The following is a 12,279-nucleotide window of genomic DNA, read 5'->3' as shown; positions in this document are numbered from 1 at the left end:
GTTTCTACCGGGCTGACCAAGCCGTCGTACCGGGCTGGGTAAGAAGAGAAAAGAAAGAGGGGAGAGATAGGGAAAGAAAAAGAAGGGGAAAGAAAAAGAAAGGAAAAAAGAAAAGAAAAAGAGAAGAGAAAAATAAAGACAAGAATAAAAAGGAAGATATAATGAACAGATATCACAATACCCAGGCCTGCAAACCCTTCTCCACTTCAAAAAGTGTCCATATCGCATTTCATCTAAGCCGCCAGGTATTCTCCGCAGTGGTGTAACCACCGGGGGACAAGGGGAAAATATCCATCTGTGGAAAATCTTTCCCCATTGAATGCCCTTTTCACCCGGGAAAGTGCCTGAAAATCTCAAATAAACAACTGATGTAAATGAAAAGTGGTATCGTTTTATAAAACCTTGAAATAAAGCATCTGCACTTGTGCATAAACCAAGTCTTGACTTGCAGATGATATAAAAAATGATAAGAAAATTCCCCGTGAAATTCACATGATCTCCCTCTCTTTTATCATCAAGTGTGATCTCAAAATTGATGCATGCATTTAAACATATTTAAAAAAAAAGAAAAAGAAAAAAAAAAAGAAACACACACACATTCAGAATAATGTCTCTTCCATGTGTATCCCAATTTCATTAAACCTCAATTCACATTCACATGACATCTCTCTTGTATGTGAAGCAACATCCTACATATTTTTTTAAATCACTGACTTTTTTCTTCAAAATTGTCATCAACACTGGTAAATTAACTTAGAGATATTCCAATTGATGATAACTCAGTTTTATTGAGTGAATTAAATAAATACTGTGTATTACATGACCAAAAACATCAAGCACCAAAACAACTACTATCAGCTATTTTTTTCTTCTTCAGTTGCAGATACAATTACACTAAACTTTACTAAGACAAGTACTGTACCTGTTTTCCTGTTTTAACTACCCAGTTTGGAATGGAAACCAAGTTTACTTTACACTAAAGTACAGCACAATACTTAGACTTGCCACAAGTCTCTAATTTATGGATAAGTTTTTCGTAGTATTAGCGCATTTCGGAAAGCGCCACCAGCGTCAGTTTATGTTGAGAAACTTTTTTGATAGTATACTATGGAACGCCATGCAAATAAGTAATATGGAACGCCATTTGTGCCAAATTCGATTTATTCTTAAGCATTTCAACTGATTAAGAGAAAGATTAGGGACTGGAACCCAGTCTACACAATACTATGATAAATTTAATAAAATTATCTCAAAATTTCTCAAAAGATTTTATCAAGGATAGGAAAAGATCAAATTATACGTCTTTAAATTCTTCTTACCAATGCAAAATCATCCCTTATATTTTCTTAGCTGTCTTTTAAAATTGCTAGGTACAGTACCACAGCATTTAATTGCATAAACATTATTTTTAAATTCTTCCACATTCTTAAAAATATGATATCAAATTTCTTTTCAGATAATTTTTTCCCACAATGCTCACATTCATGTGATGTCTCTTCTGCATGTATCTTTAAATGTCTGTTCAGATGACCCAAATGATTAAACTTCTTCCCACAAAGTTCACATTCATATGGTGTTTGTCCTGTATGTATCCTTAAATGTGTTTTTAAAGTGTCATTTTTACTAAATTTTTTTCCACAATGTTCACACTCATGTGATCTTTTATGTATCCTCATACGTGCTTTCGACGTTATACCATTTTAAAATTTATTTCCACACTTGTATGGGGCGTCTTGCTTGTGTATCATCATGTGTGATTTTGAACTAATACTGTCTTTAAATTTCTTTTCACAATGTTCACATTCATGTAATGGCTGTATTCCACATTGTTCAAATTGTAATGGTGCATCTTCTGTTTTAATTCCCATGTGTGCTTTCAAATTAATTAAATTAAAATAATCTCCACAATGCTCACATTTATATTTTACCTCTTCACACGTTTGTATGTTTTTCTCTGAACTGCCAGACATTTAAAATTGTTTTTCAACTTCATTGCATTCATTCATATTTTTCCAGGACTCATGGATAATATTAACAGGAAACAAATTTAGATGACAATTTTCAATAACAGAATATTCTGTTTTAACTGAAATTAAACATGTTTCATAAGGTCTGCCTTTACTTTCTTCATTGCTGGAAAAATCACTGCAAATGTCTAAAATATAAAAAGATATAGAAAAAAATCAGAGCAATCTGCTAACGCTCAATATTATATAAGTTTAAAAGTAAATGATAAGATTACTGTGCTGTATTAGTTATTGAAGAAACTTTTTTGTAATGGGAGGCCATGTTAAAATATATATAAATATATAGAAAGTGCATAGTTTTCTTGATTTAAAATTTAAAATTGAATCCGTACTCGCGCGAATAAGCGCCCGGGCATTTAAAATATTTTTTGCACTTTCTGAGGGGTGCCTATTTAAACCGGGCACTTATTTAAACGGGTGCTTATGAAACAGAGTGGAAATTGATATAGAAAAGATATATAAAAAAAGATATAGAAAAAAATCAGAGCAATCTGCTAACGCTCAATAGTATATAAGTAAAGTAAATGATAAGATTACTGTGCTGTATTAGTTATTGAAGAAACTTTTTTTGTATGGGAGGCCATGTTAACCTGCTCGTTTTTGACCCTGGTAAAACTGTTCCAGTCAAATTAATAACAGCAAATAGATATCAATTCATGTCATACGCAAGAAGAAGAAAGACTTGCAGTACAGAATAAACTGAATTACAAAAAAGTATAATAAATTTTTTTTTAAAGATGTAGGGCCAAAAATCAATGGGATGGTAAATTATAAAGTATTTCTCTACTTTGAAAAATCAATAACTAGAAAAGAAAATTAAATATTAAATTTTCTAACTTTGTCTATTAAGTAAGTTACTATCTAACTTTCTGTTGAAAATTAGTATTAGAATTTCTACATTTATTGTGCTGATGTTGCTAAATCTGAGAGTTTCTCCTTTTTTTATGCGGGTCATTAGGGCCTTTGTGGAGTAATACCCTTACAGGGGCGGATTTGGGGGCGCCAGCCCAGCCCCTCTCCTTTTGGGAGGTTAAAAAAGAGGGGAAAAAAAAGAAAAAGAAAAAAATGATAGCCCAGAATGCCTCAAATGTTATTCTAGAACACAAAAATTTCAGGAGCATTCCCCGGAACCCCTGGAGCAGTGTTGTCTCGATCGGCCCAAATTTCGGCCCCTACTTTTGGCCCTCCCTCTTGTGGACATCTCTGGATCCGCCCCTGCCTTACACCGTCATGCATAGTTTTCTTGGTTCAGGTAATATGACGATCATTAGAGCCTTAGTAATTACCAACACTACAGGCTGTGATGCATAGTTTGATTAGGATTGGGGTATGCAGGTCATATCTACTTTAGTAGAGCAACATCCCTGTGAGGCACAGCTACCGTTTTATTGCTTTTTTGTGTGTGTTTCACTGTGTTTGTGTGAATATTGGCCCTATATGGTACCTGTACTAACAGAAATTAAATTTAAAATTGAATCCGTACTCGCGCGAATAAGCGCCCGGGCATTTAAAATGTTTTTTGCACTTTCTGAGGGGCGCCTATTCAAACTGGGCGCTTATTTAAACGGGCGCTTATGAAACAGAGTGGAAATTGAAGGGGCGCTTATGGAAATAGATGAAGAGTTCTTATGGGAACTTATTAAATTCAAGAGGCACTTTTTGGATTAAAAAGGATTATATTAGGACATTACGAATGGTGGTTAGGCGGAAAAGAAAGTCGTCCAGAGAACATGGCTCATGACAAGAATGCTGTGAATATTTACATATAACAGCAAAATAGCAGATGCAATTAGTGGTGGTAGGTAGTGGTTAGCTTGTTGGCCATTGGATGACAAATTACTATGTAAGAGGAAAGTTGGAAATATACTGTCTGTGTAGGGATTGGAGCTCTCATCTGCCAGAGAGAAATCTTCATTTTGATATTGACCTAAGAAGAATGTGATTCCACTCTACAGCTCAAATCATGCCAAAACCACAGTCCCAGAATTGATTGAATTATTGACTTGCTAAAAAGAAAATCTTATGATATTATTTGAGGAGGCGCTTATTCAAATTAGAAGGGGCGCTTATTCCAACGGGGCACTTCAGGAAATTTTCATGTTAGTAGGGGCGAGTATTCGAGAGGGGCACTTATTCAAATGGGGTGCTTATTTGCGCGAGTACGGTACATTGAATAAGACAAAACACACTAAGACTAAAATTTATAAATGTTCATAAATTCATTATTTTCTAAAATCTTTCAAATTATATTTATGCTTATGGTGATTAAATCCATAATGTACAGAACTCAGCATGTAAGGTACTGTAGTTGGATATATGTACAGCAATTAATACTGAAGCCATTCTTCAATAAAAAATAAAATTTTGAATGGTTTATTAATTTTTTTAATTGAAATAAAATAAATATTAAATAAAACAAAAAATGTATTATGTTCTCATTCAATCCATATTAATAAGGAACAATGTTATAAATTACAAACCTATTTCAAATTCAATTTCAGAATTCTTTTCCATATTCAGTTGCACTATTTTTTCAAATTCTGCTGCCATAGCCTGCTAATTCTTTCAAAGACAATTGATGATATATCTGGATATTTTCAGACCTGCAATAAAAAAATAATTTAATGTGCATTAGGATCAAAACAAGCAAAACAGAGTTCTGTAAACTTCTAGACCTTCACATTTTTTTTGCGTATCACTACTCTCTGTAAGTTTGCTAGGCCTCTTCATCACATCATTTATAATAGTATGGAATTTTATCTGAAAAACATTAAACATTTCCCCATGCTAATTGCCTGCTATGTATATTAAAATGATGCTTCACAATGCCAATGGGATGGCTGGGACTTGCACAACAGCAACAGATGAAGTGGATAAAATTTAATGAGAAAAGATGAGATAAAAAAAAATCACATTTCATTTTTACTGTAATGTAAATACTTAAAATAACTAACCAAAAAATATAAAATCTAAAGATTAAAACGTCTTACAACAAAAAGATTATACCAGAGTAGGACTACTTAAGAAATACTGACTACGATGTAGAATCCATTTTTGGTGTGAAAAAAAACAAAAACATTAACATTACACAATTTGATAAGCAACAATACATTTATACTATTGTTGTGAATTTTTTAATTGTGAGCGTTTCTCCCAAGCATTCATGATGTATTTTTACAGAAATTATCAAAAATAGAGATATCACAAATATTAGAAGACTGAATAATTTAAATAATTTAATTTTAATATCATCATTTGTTGTTGAAAAAAGTGTCCTTGTATCATAATCGTTACAGAGTAGGTCATTTTCAAGATTTGATCAGTACTGTGCACTGTAAGTAATAAAGGGTTTTTAATTGCATGGATGAGGATCCATTTATTGAATTATTATTTTATTGTTATTATTTGTTTCAGGGAACAGTGAAATTACCTTTAAATTTTGATTTTTATAATTATTCTTATACTACTTAATTCTTTTAATTTTTTTCATTAATTATCAATGGTCTTTATACACATTTTCATTCTGCCTTTTATATAATTTTAATTGTTTAGTCTTTATACATATGTAAATTTAACCAAATCAAATGTTTAAATTGTTGGTTGATTGATCATTGATTTTTGTTTGTCATTTTTTACACATTTGTAAACATAAATAGAATTGTTTTTATGTCCAAGTGCCCCCATCGGGGGCCACAGACACTATGTCATGATGTAGCAATTAAAGATGGCAGAAAAGGGCAAATCCGGTGGAGGAATGATGGGTACTACTACCACCAGGTGGGGGCGCTCTACTGAAAATCGAATAGCGTTTGGAATTCAAACTTAATTGCGTTCAAATTTGAATATGCGTTACAGAAACGCAGCACGCGTTCGTCATGAACGCCTTTAACCATCATTTAAAGGACGCCTTCTAGAATATGGTAGTACTTTTCGAGATCAATGACATAACGCGGTGATTCCAAGAGTTAATCTTTTTTAGTGTTTTTAGTGCAATATCATACAGTGGGCCTAGTAGTATACAGAATATTGTTATGAAAGACAATTTTCACCAAAAAAATTCAGATACACTACAATGACAAACACATCTGCATATTGAAGAACGTAAGATTAAATTAAAAAATAAAAAACTCCTGTAGAAGGCAGTAGACACATGCTCCCTCTGGGAGCCTATTTTTTTAACTGCAACCTGAATATAAGTTTGACTTGGATTGATATCAGCTAGAACAATGAATACGCTACAGTATCTTAACTTTACAGCAGTTCTAAGTCACTGCATGACTGATTTCATCATGTCATGCTTGATTGCACTCACAAAGAAACCAGCCTATAAGGTCACATGACTAACCTGGAAAAACCCATTTCTATTTTTGCAGACACTTCATGCACACCCAAAACTTAACAGAGAATTTTAAGGTAAATATTATATTAATTTATGTTGTTCAGTGCAATAGATCCAATCAATATCTTAATGGTTCAAACAAATTAAAATACTGAACCAAATTTTCATGTTATCTGAGATGAAAAAAATGTTGATAGAGGTATACAGGCCTACTAGATATTAAACAACGTGTAAGACATTAATACTAAATCAGGCCTGTACACAGGTTTTTATTGGGTAGGTGCAAATTTGTACTGTTTCTGTCTCTTATACACATCTAGATGTGTATAAGAGACAGGCTCCATTGAGCCCAGATATTTTTGATATTTTGAGGTCTTAATACATTTTGAAGATATAATATAAACAGTGTTAAACGTTTTTGTCAGTGGCAGTCCAGGAAATGGGGGGAGGGGGCAGGGACACAACTTCATAGATGGAGGTCGATACACAGTATCATAGTCCCACATTTTCATAAATTTTGTATTGAACAGTCATTTAATTTCTGTGACATAATTATCCAGAGATAGTTTCTGTTTCTGAGATTTAAAAATTCCCTAATTTCCATTCTTCTTCATCAACATGCTTTCTCATTCCAAAATATTTGACTTTCCAAAGTTAAAATTCAAATTACATTTGTGTAGGTTTACCTTAAATAATTAGGGTTCCCTCCCTGTATTATGTTTCGTGAAACCCTCAAAAACAGTCGCCAATCAATTGTATTGCGTGGGTCTATAAACTTGGCATATTTATTGCCAAAGCAAACTATAATTTACTAAAATTATTAAATATAAATACTTTTTCAAAATGTAAAAATAAAAGCAATAATCCTACATCTATATAACCATAATATGCATATATAAGTTATTATAAAACAATGAATGTTGTTATCAAAATGGAAAACAAGAGAAAATATGCATATACTTAATTGGCTATCAATTGCTATAAATACTTTTACATTTCGAAATTTATTAATTATTATAACTGTTTAAAGTTTCTACCTAAAAATCAATTACCTTTGTTTACCTACCATTTAAAATAAAACATGTTGTACAGACTTCCCTCAGAATACAGACTAATTCTTATGGCTAAATATTTTCAATTAAAACTGTTTCCCTGCTAGTGATTAGCGAAACTTCAATTTTGCTAATCACATTAATAACGCCAATATTAATGGATTTATTTCCAGCAGCCCTGAGATCATGTTCTAATGACCTATAAATGATGTCTGAAAAGAATGTTTACTAAAATCGCAAAATGGCCAATGGTCAATGGTTGTAAATTTGTATAAGCTTCCTATTATGACTACAATAGGCATTATAATAAGCTTTTATGATTTGTTACATGAAATAAAGTATTTCACAAGTCTTGCAAACGCCATTACATTACATAAACCATGTCAAATTATTTTGGTAGACATAACTTTGTTAGCATTTTCAGTTGCCTTGAATCGCTAGAATATAGAGCACGTGTGCAACTGAGAGCAACTGGGTATTTTCAGTTGCTTTCAATCGCAGAAGCACTTATGTAGCCTTCAGTCGCACAAATCTCAGTGCTCTCAGTTGGTCACAGTTGCTTGCCAGTTGCAAAAGTTCAATTGATGTCAGTTGAGTTGAGTCGTAGGGGCAACATAAGCCCGGCTTAAGGCCTATACCCATGTTCTCTCCAACTAAGGGAGAAAATTCTGGTTCATTGTTCAAAAAGGGTGTCGATAATTAAAGTTTTTTTTAGATTTTTGTAGTAGTTGTGGTACAATGAAAAAAATGTATGTGTCCTCTTAATAAGGGTTACAATGAAAAGAATTTAAGTATCCTGTTAATAGGGGTTATTTGACCATTTGGCACATTATAAGGTATATAAGTATACATTAATATTATTATTATATATCTATCCTAAACAATAATTGTCAAAAATATTTTTTAATTCACAGGATTTCAATTCAAGATGGCTACCAGTAAGTTGGATCAATTTCTGGAAAATGTTGATGAGAAGGTCTTGGAGTGTACCATCTGCTTTAAGAGACTTCAAAATCCAAAATCCCTCAACTGCCTCCATAGTTTCTGTTTGGCATGCCTGGAAGACTGGGTTAAGACTAAGGGTCAGCTGACTTGCCCAACTTGCTCAAAATTATATCCAATTCCGGAGGGTGGGCTTCAGAAGCTTCCACCAAATACCTTTCTAAATAATTTATTAGAAACTCTCGAACAATTTTCAGAGAAAGATCAGATGAAATGTAGTGTTTGTGAAAAGGATGAACAGGTAAAATACTACTGCCAGGATTGCAGACAGTACATGTGCTCTACTTGTAGTGACTATCATAAGAAGTTTAAACTCTTTGCAAATCACAAGGTACATTTAATGGAGGATGTGCAATCAATGAGCCCCTCTCAGATGACTTTGTTACATCCGCCTCAGTGTTCACATCACAGTAAACCTTTGGAGTTCTACTGCACAGATTGTAAAACTCCAATCTGTGTGAACTGTACAATTATGGACCACAAGGAATGGGAAGGAAAACACAAACCAATCAATATTTCAGACGCATTCCAAACATTTAAAAAAACTTCAGCCACCTTGGAAAATTCTGCCCAACACTTCATAAACAAATTAGAAGGCGGTCTCAAAGCTGTTATCCACAATGCTACAAAATTACAACAAAATAAAGACACATGTTTAATAGATATAGACAATCATGTAGAAGAAATATTCAAAAAAGTAAAAGAGAATAGAGACAAAATGAAAAATGAAGTAGAGACAATCTACAAAAGGAAAAAGAAGGTAAATGATGTACAAATGGATGAATTTAAAGCAATATTATCCGATATAAAAACAAAACTGTCGTTTCTTAATCAATTATTGAAGAGTGATGAAGGGACTGCAATGCAGTCAAGTGAAACAGTAGTTACAGCACTCAGGGACAGAATCAATAAATTACCAAAAACAGAGCCAGATGATAATGGAGAAATTTACTACTTCATAAACAAACAGCAAATGACTTCATTGAGACAATGTGCTATAGGGACTGTAAAAGATTTGAGGGCAGCAGACTGTTTAACATTAAAAGGAGAGGAATCTGTGAGCAAAGATCAGACAATTATTGTCAAAATAATCAAAACAGATGAACATGAAATATATGCAAATCAACTGAAGGCAACATGGACACATCCTGCAGGGGACACCAAAATCTCTCAAATTCAGGAAGATGACAATGGAGATTATTTTGTGACAGGAAAATTCACAAGTCCAGGAGTTTGTAAACTAGATGTGAGTGCTGATGATGAACCAATTAACCAATCACCAATGACAATCAAAGTAGAAGAGGGAAGATTAGTAAATACTATTAAAATAAATGCAACAGATATTAGAGATGTAGTTAAGTGTGAAGATGACTCCTTACTGGTTTCATGTGAGACAAATGAAATGCTCAAGTACAAGCAATCAGGAGAATATATTGGTAAGGTTACACTACCACAAGGTGTGCTAGTTAACAGAATGTACAAAATGAAGAATGGTAACATAGCATTCAGTGATTACAATGATTATACACCTATCAGAATATGCAATATGAATGGTCAGCTGATTAAAACAATTAGTGAGGGAGTACAGAATACACCATGGAGCATTCATGTGGATGAGACATCAAATGTTTTGTATGCAGGAGGTTGGCCCAGTAACTGTGTGTACATGTTTGACATGAATAATGGCAAGACCATCAAAACAATAGGGTCAAGAGGTACAAAAGAAGGTCAAATGAGAGATGTCAATGATGTTACTCTTACTAACCAAGGACACCTTCTTGTATTGGACAGTGGCAACAGTAGATTACAATTATTTAATAATGAGGGAAGGTTCATAAAAGTCCTTGTTGAAGCAGGTGATGAGGATGGTAAGGTAAAATCTCCAAGTGCAGTAGTAGTTGATGAGGATGACAACATCATTATATCAAGTCAACACAAACTACAGCTATTCAGTAGTGATGGAAATTTCATAAAAAGAATTGATAAACCAGAAAATGGAATCAACGATCCAGAGGGATTATCCATCATTTCATATCATCCAAGGAGACTTGCAGTAGCAAATTATGGTGACAATACAGTAAAAATATTCAATTATTAAATACTGACAGTCCACTTGCTTCACTTGTGTGTTTTCAACAATTCAAATTTATAAGTGTAGGAATATCTACATATCCATTATTTCATATCATCCACATAGAGTTAAGTTATGAATCTTAAACATAAAATTATTATTGAATACAATAATATCGAAATATAAAGTTGGCATAATGCTTATAAACTTGTTAAAATATTTCATTATTGAATATGATATACATAGAGCTGAAGTTGTGGGTTTTTTTTTAAACTGTTAAAATATTAATTATTCTACATAAATGATATCTATAGAGTTGAAGTTATTATATATTGTATATAGGGCTGTCTCTTATACACATCTAGATGTGTATAAGAGACAAGTGTAGTTCTCATCAAATTTGAATCACACACTATTGATCTTATGATTTTATATTTTTGTAGTGTAAGTTTTTAATCATATAATGCATATACATGTTACTTTCTTGCATATTGATGTTAAAAATGTTATTTTTCAATCTATTGGGGCTTTTTTGTACAGCCTATCCAGGGGCGTACGGTGAAAAATCTAAGAGGGGGGGTCGAAACGAAAGCGCAGGGGGCAAGATGAACTTGGAGCAATTTAGCGAAGCTTTCAGAATTCGCGGGGTGCGTTATTTGTGAGTGAAGCAAGCATATTTAAAGAGCACTTTCTTTAAAAGGGGGGGTCGGCAGCACCCATCGACCCCCCCACGGTACGCCCCTGCTATCAACTTGTATTTCTTTGATTTTCATAAATTTTGATATTTGCAAGTTTGTTTATTCTTTCTTTAGTACCTGTATATTTTTTCTGGTTTTTCTGTATAAAAAAAACCTAACAAGCACACAACAGAGTGTATATTATAAATACACCTTTGGGCATTCATCCATTAAATGAATAAGATGCACTGAGTCAGATTGATTATTCTGGTATATATTTAATTTTTCTTATAAACTTGAATCTGCGTAAATAATCTGATTCAAAGTAGTGGGACAGGGATATATTTAAAACGAGGTTTGTAAGCATTTTATTATTTCATCATCATAAAAAGGAATATACTGTATATGATTTAGGTAGTTAAGTTTGGCTTTTTTTTTTGCATTCATCATGAATTTTAATCTGTATACAACCTAATAATTTTTCATGTACACTTTGACAATAAATTATCTGAATCTGATATGTATGTACAGTATAATTGTTATTACTATATATGATTAACAGTGTAAAAGGTTTCTTAACCCATTATAGAGGGCAGAAATTAATTACTGCCTTTAATGCATTGAAAGTCTCTTGTTATATGAATACAGCCTAAGTAAGGTGAAGTTTAACAAGGATACAACTGCCTTGTATATTCCTTTGTTCTAACTGCTTGTTCTTGATCCTTTGGTGTAAACAAGTTACAGTATTAGGTATTTAAATTTATTATGCTAAAGTATTGGTAAGTTGGTAACAACTGCCCAATTTAACCTAAAGTTATGACATAGCATGAGTAAGATTGATTTATGCAGTTTAATGTTATTTGAGTTATATGTATTGTACGGCATACATTGTCTTAGCCTGCATCCTGCTGTAAAACGGGCATGTCTGTTCTCTTTGATTGTTTCACGCTCATGTCAAAGGTCATCTTAAAACATAATCAAATATGGCTGCGCCCATTGGCATATAGCAGCTGTCTCTTATACACATCTTAGGGACTGTAAAAGATTTGAGGGCAGCAGACTGTTTAACACTCAAAGGACAGGAATCTGTGATCAAAGATCAGACAATTAT

The 12,279-nt window shown here is 32.9% G+C and overlaps 2 protein-coding genes across 3 annotated transcripts in view; one reads left to right on the top strand and one right to left on the bottom strand.

Annotated features, from left to right (window-relative positions):
- Positions 1-12,279, bottom strand: part of LOC117116831 (gamma-tubulin complex component 6-like) — a gene marked incomplete in the record, with an annotated part of 46,689 nt that overhangs the window by 24,778 nt on the left and 9,632 nt on the right.
- The window catches only part of LOC117116832 (tripartite motif-containing protein 2-like), a 27,299-nt gene continuing 20,756 nt past the window's right edge, over positions 5,737-12,279 (top strand). Inside the window, exons 1-2 of one of the 2 annotated variants that reach the window (XM_033260924.1) lie at positions 5,737-6,440; positions 8,333-9,213. In XM_033260924.1, the coding sequence (XP_033116815.1) occupies positions 8,347-9,213 (867 nt within the window). In that variant the 5' untranslated portion in view covers positions 5,737-6,440; positions 8,333-8,346. Of the gene's footprint in view, positions 6,441-8,332; positions 9,226-12,279 lie in introns of both variants that reach the window. The other variant, XM_033260923.1, reaches the window with a different exon arrangement.

This window comes from Anneissia japonica, unplaced genomic scaffold (assembly GCF_011630105.1).
Source record: "Anneissia japonica isolate Jap-2015-1 unplaced genomic scaffold, ASM1163010v1 scaffold2028_len131717_cov125, whole genome shotgun sequence".
In the NCBI taxonomy this organism is placed as follows: domain Eukaryota; kingdom Metazoa; phylum Echinodermata; class Crinoidea; order Comatulida; family Comatulidae; genus Anneissia; species Anneissia japonica.
Note: the sequence above shows the minus strand (reverse complement) of the source record. Positions and strands in the feature narration are given on the sequence as shown.